This window comes from Numida meleagris, chromosome 24, assembly GCF_002078875.1.
Source record: "Numida meleagris isolate 19003 breed g44 Domestic line chromosome 24, NumMel1.0, whole genome shotgun sequence".
Lineage (NCBI taxonomy): Eukaryota > Metazoa > Chordata > Aves > Galliformes > Numididae > Numida > Numida meleagris.
Window position 1 is genome coordinate 984,800 of NC_034432.1, and position 5,681 is coordinate 990,480.

The 5,681-nt window shown below is 65.9% G+C and overlaps 2 protein-coding genes across 2 annotated transcripts in view; one reads left to right on the top strand and one right to left on the bottom strand.

Moving 5' to 3' along the window:
- The window catches only part of LOC110388003 (feather keratin 2-like), a 906,242-nt gene that overhangs the window by 679,247 nt on the left and 221,314 nt on the right, over nucleotides 1-5,681 (top strand). The gene's annotated exons all lie outside the window — the stretch shown is intronic.
- INTS3 (integrator complex subunit 3) overlaps nucleotides 1-5,681 on the bottom strand; it is a gene marked incomplete at its 3' end in the record, with an annotated part of 24,490 nt that overhangs the window by 5,516 nt on the left and 13,293 nt on the right. The window contains 5 exon segments of the mRNA XM_021376628.1: nucleotides 133-224; nucleotides 1,253-1,332; nucleotides 1,729-1,816; nucleotides 2,950-3,141; nucleotides 3,576-3,673. Of these exon segments, the coding sequence (XP_021232303.1) occupies nucleotides 133-224; nucleotides 1,253-1,332; nucleotides 1,729-1,816; nucleotides 2,950-3,141; nucleotides 3,576-3,673 (550 nt within the window).

The following is a 5,681-nucleotide window of genomic DNA, read 5'->3' on the forward strand; positions in this document are numbered from 1 at the left end:
CCCCGGGGGTCACCCCCCCCCACTCAGTCCCACCACGTTTGTTTCCACCAGGATGCCACGAGCGGACCCGGGGAGCTCGGTGCAGGGCAGCCCCCCCCCCTCCCCGTGCAGTGAAACCCGGGGATGTCTTACGCGAGGACGCGCTTCTCCACGATGTGGGTGAGGGAGTTGAAGACCCCCTGCCGGACGTGAGCTTCCAGCGGGGGGTAGAAATTGGGAATGATCTGAAAGGGAGAGAACGATGGCCGGGTTGCCCCCCAGGACACGGCCAGCTCCAGCCGCGTCGCACGGATATAAAAGGAGTTTTCTCTACGCTGAGGGTGGGGAAGCACTGGCGCAGGTTGCCCAGAGAGGGGATGGGTGCCCGAGGTGGGGCTGGACGGGGCTCTGAGCACCCCATGGAGCCCTGGCTGCTGCCGTTTGCTGCAGGGGAGCTGCACTGGGCGCCTTTCAAGGCCCCTTCCCACTCCAGCTGCTCTGGGATGCCACGAGCCCTGCTGCTCTTGATTGAGAGGGGCAGGAGAGCCCAGCGCAGCACCTCAGGAGAAAGGAGCAGCCCGTGCTTGGTTCCCTGCCCCACGGAGCAGCTTGCACAACTCCCAAGGGTGAGGAAACCACGCGGGTGCTGCGAGGGGCCCTGGAGCCAGAGCCGTGCTGCGGGGGGGGGGGGTAGAATAAGAGCTGGGAGCCTGGGCAACGATCTGCTCCTGCACGCACAGCTCTCTGCTTCTGGAGGGAAGAAGGCAGCTCCCTGAGATGTTTGTGAGCCCGGGAACCTTCCACCCAGATCCTGGGTCAGCTGCTGCCATTGGGCACGTGCAGCTCTGGGGTCCCGCTTCCAAGAACCCCACCAGCTCTCCCTGGGACCCAACGATCAGAACCAGCAGTGGGGGGGGGTGGGGGGCACAGCCAGCGCTGCCCTCCGTGCCCTGCCCAGGGATAAAGGGAGGATGAAAGGATGGGGAGCATCCCAACCACGTCGTGTTTACCCCCGGGGGACGACGCCGGGCCAAGCCCTGCACCCAGTGCTACAGGGGTTGGGGGGAACAATTCAGAAGGCTTTTTCCCAACGCTCATCCTTCTGGGAAGGTTTATTTGCAGGGCTGGGAAGTTTTGCATGCGTCCCCCCCCCCCCCCCTCGTGGCGTTCCCACTAATGAAGGACACATGGGCCCAAGCTGGGTACTCCAGAAACAGCCCCGGGCTGCCGAGGCCGTGCTGGGGGGGGGGGGGCACCCAGCCGGGGTGCTCACCCGGCACATGAAATCCAGCAGCGTGGCGGTGATGGCGGGGTGAGGCTTCATGGAGTGGTGCATCACGAGGATGGCAGGCTCTGGTGGGAGGAGAGCGGGGAGCGCGGTGCTGAGAGCCCCCCCGAGGCGCCCACGGCCCCCCCCGCTGCCCCCCAAGCGCGCAGGGAACTTCTGGCTCCTCGCACCCCTCACCCAGCTGCTAAGTTACCATCAGAATTCAGGCAGCCGGGACCGCGCTCCTGCCCACCCCAGGGAGAGGCCGGCTGCCAAAGGCACAACGAGAAGGGGGCCCATCAAAGCAGCCCCCCCCCCCCCCTTCGTGGGCTGGTGAACCCCTGGGCAGGGGAGGGGACTGATGCTCTCTGGAGATGACGTGTGGGGCTTTGCCCCCCCAGACCCCACTCCCTCTGCCAGCTCTGCAAGCCGTCATCCCCTTCTCTGAGCGCTGCCTGCTTGCCCCCCCCCCCTCCCCATACCTATATTCATGATGCTGTCCTTCTCGGGGTTGAAGAAGAGCCAGTCATAGAACAGAGCCAGTTTGGCATTGGAAGCAGCGACATTGGACTAAGGAAGGAAAAAAAACCACAAAAAATCAAGAAGGATTTGATGAATGGGTGAGTGTTCAGAGCAGGTGGGAAATCCCCGAGCAAAACTCGTTCCGTGTTGCACGGATCTCGGATGCCTCTTGCTGCACGTGCTCCTGCACAGACGTGAGAGGCGTCCAAGAGCTGTGCAGCACGGAAAGCAAAAGCGAAGGGCGTGACGAGCTGGGAGGGAGACAGCGAAGCTGGGAAAGCTGATCCCAAAGGATCCAACACGCGGCAGGGCCAGGCCTGGAATCCAGAGCACGGAACAGACCGATGTCCTCATCGCCGCCCCGCACCCTCGGCCAGCAAGTTCCAAACCCCAACCTCGCCACAGCAGCAGCAGCAGCAGCAGCAGGTTACCCCCCCCTGCAGGGAAGGGAGCATCGAATCCTAGAGTGGCTTGGGTTGGAAGGGACCTGGAGGATCACCAAGCTCCAACCCCTGCTGCAGGCAGAGCCGCCAACGTCCACATGATACCAGCCCAGGCTGCCCAGGGCCCCATCCCTCCTGGTCCTGAGCACCCCAGGGACGGGGCACCCACCCCTCTCTGTGCAGCTGTGCCAGCACCGCGCCGCTCTCATCACAAAGAGCTTCCCCCCGGCATCCAACCTCACCCTGCCCTCCTTCAGCTCAAACCCATTTCCCCTCGTCCTGCCCTTATCCACCCTCGGAAAGAGCTGGCTCCCCTCTTGTTGTAGGCTCCCTTCAGGTCCTGGCAGGATGCAGCGAGCTCACCCCGCAGCCTTCTCTTCTGCAGGCCGCACGAGCCCGGCTCCCTCAGCCCGTCCTCTCGGGGAGGTGCTGCGGCCCCTGCTCATTTTCATGGCCCTCCCTGCACCTTCTCCAGCAGCCCCGCATCTTTCCCATACTGGGGCCCTAGACCTGGACGCGGCGCTGCAGATGGGGCCTCGCCAGGGGGGAGCAGAGAGGGACAATCCCCCCCCCACCCCACTGCCACCCCTCTGCTGACGGAGCCCAGGGCCCCATTTGCTCTCCGAGCTCCAGGAGCGCCCCGATCCCACGCGGCTCTCGGCTTTGCCAGGACTTCGGGAACCGCAGGATCCGGGGCTGTGGGGGAAAAAGCGGCAGGGGCTGCCAGCCCTCACTCACCGTGCAGGTGGTGAGCAGCCACCCGATGATGGCCCAGCGCGGCAGGATGTCGGAGCTGAGCACCTCGTTGGACGGGTGCACCACGCCGCAGATGTAGCGGATGAGGTCGCAGCGCAGGGACTGGCTGTCGGGGGTGGACAGGTACTGCCGCTGGAACCAGTCCTGGTACCGCTTCTGCTGACCGAACCGCACCTGGGAGGGGGGGGGGGAGGGGGAAGGGGAAAGCGTGGGTTTTGCTCAAGGTGGGGGAAGCTTAAAGCCCAGGGCAGGACCACCCGCCCCGCGGCAGCACGCAGCCCAGCCTGGTTGGGGTTGGGGTTGGGGGGGGGGGCAGGCGGGGGCGGCTCTGCCCGGCTGTGAGCGCAGATAAGGGCTGCTCCGCGCTGTCGCCACGCAGCTCCTGGGCCTCTCTCACGCAGCGCTGCTGCTGTCAGAGCTCTGATAACCCACCGCAGCGCAGCCCTGGCCTTGGAGAGCGGCCAGCCCCGAGCAGCGCTCCCTGCACGGCTGCTCTGCGCCCCAGGCCCGGCTGCATCGGCTCCCACCCGCCACCCAGCCCCGTTCCTTGTGCCCACCCCCACCCCAGCGCTGAGCTGCGGGTGCTGGGTGCTGGCTCCGGGACTCACCCGCGAGGTCATGAAGAGCAGCTTGGTCTCCATGTCGGGGGTGAGGCGGCACGCCAGGAATTTGCGCGAGGTCCTCGACTGGAGGAGCTGCAGGACACCTGGGGACAGACGGACGGACGGGGTCGGCGGGCAGCGCCGAGCGGGACCCAGCGGGGATGCACCCGGGGGGGCTGGGATGGGGACGGGAGGGGGGGGGGCTCAGCTCGGAGCGCTTCCTTCCTCAAGGCCAAAGGCACCAGAACTGGAAAGAGGCGACGATTTGGGCTGGGAGAGGCCTGCAGGAACAACCCCAATCCAGAGCAAGCTCGGTCAGGGAGCAGCAGCACGGAGGGAGGGAGGGAGGGAGGAGGGGGATGCGCAGCACAGCGGGGCAAGATCGGGAGGAGGAACGAGGGAATGCGGACACTGAGCCTCGAGCTGCAGCCAACACGGGGCGCTCCCCGCCTGACCCACGGCAGCTGATCCCCGCTGCTCGTCCCAGCCCGGCCCACGGCTCCGGTGCTGGAGGGCTCTGGGCTCTGCAGGACGAGCCCGTGGTGCGAAGGCATCCCGCTGCGATGCTCGGATGGGAGAAAACCAAACCAAACCAAAGCTCACGTGCGGGGAATGGGCGGGGGAAGCAGAAGGGGAGATTGCAAAAGCCGCTCTCGTTCCCAGACGGCTGCGAGGGGTGGGATTTATGACCCGAGCGGAGGCTGCTGCTGCTGCTGCCGCCCGGGACCTGAAGGATTTACAGCACGCGGCTCCGTGCAGACAGGCGGGCGCCGGAGCAGCGCTGCGCTGTGCTGGGCTCACCCTGCTCCGAGCTCGCAGCGCGGCCGGGCAGGGCTGCAGGGGCGGGGGGGGGGAACTGCGGAGCACAGAGCGGACGGCAGCTCCTGCAGAGCCTGGGGGGCGGGGGGAGGAGCTGCAGAACACCTCGCTGCCGGACGGCTCCTTGTGCGCTGCCAGGCGATGCCACGGGGGGCAACTGCGACGTAGGGAACCGCAGGAGAAAGGGCAAAAACCACAGCGAGTTTGCTGCTCGCCGGCAGGGAAGGAAGGAGCCGGGGGCACTGATGGCAGCCCCCACTCGGGATCGTTCCGTGGGGCCGCTGGGCTCCCACTGCAGCAAAGCGAGGAGCGGCCCCAGAGGCTGCCCCTGTGGGTGTGGGAAGGGATGTGAAGCAGCAGGGATGCCTGTGGGGTGCCCCACAGCACTGCGAGCATGAACACGAGCAGCTGCAGAGACCCGGGGCTGAGAAATGCCCTGCAGCCAGGCCGAGTCCCCTCCCCACCGTGCAAGCCCCGGGGGGGGGGGGAACGCTGCCCCTGTATCCAGCCGCGAGCTGCGGTCCATGAGCAGCAACAGGAGAGGTCCTGGAGATGGAGCTGCAGCCCCAGGGCTGGAGCACTGCACCAGCGGCCGCGCTGCCGCTTCCCCTGGGCACAACCTGGGATCTTTAACGGGGCATCACCTCGGCCCTAGAGAGGCCAGCGGGCGCTGGGGGGGTGGGGTGGGGGGGGGCACTTCACAGCCCCGCATCCAAGGGCTGCTGCGGACAGATAACGATGCGACAGCCCCGAGAGAAGTTAATAATTTACAGCAATAAAACCCGTAAATCAAACACTCTCCCTTCCACGTCTCTCCGAACCCGGACTGCGCAGAGTTGTTCGCAGCCGAGTGCTTGGTGGAAAGCTACCGGGACCGATGGAATCCCATTCAGAAAGCCTCAACCACGGCACCCCCTGGGCTCGTGCTTCAGTGCTGCGGAGCTTCCCCGGGGCTCCTGCTGGATTGAAAATCTCCCATCCCTGCCTTGGTGCTCCCGCTCAGCCCAGCTTACAAACCAGCTCATTGAGAAACGAATTGCCACTACCAGGTGCTAAGGGCAGAGCCTGCAATGCAAACCAATGGCTGCGTTCCCGTGGCCCTGCTCTGCTGCCCAAACATTGGAAACCCAAATGGCTCTGACGAGGCTCCCACAGCACTAAAGACAACGGCAGGAGCTGCTGAATGCTCAGGGTGACGGCAGCAGAGCGGGGCAGGCTGCTGCCCAGCCCCCTGCAGCTCCTTCACATCGGCAATGAGTTGGGCTCCGCGAGCGGCCTCAGCACGCACGGAGC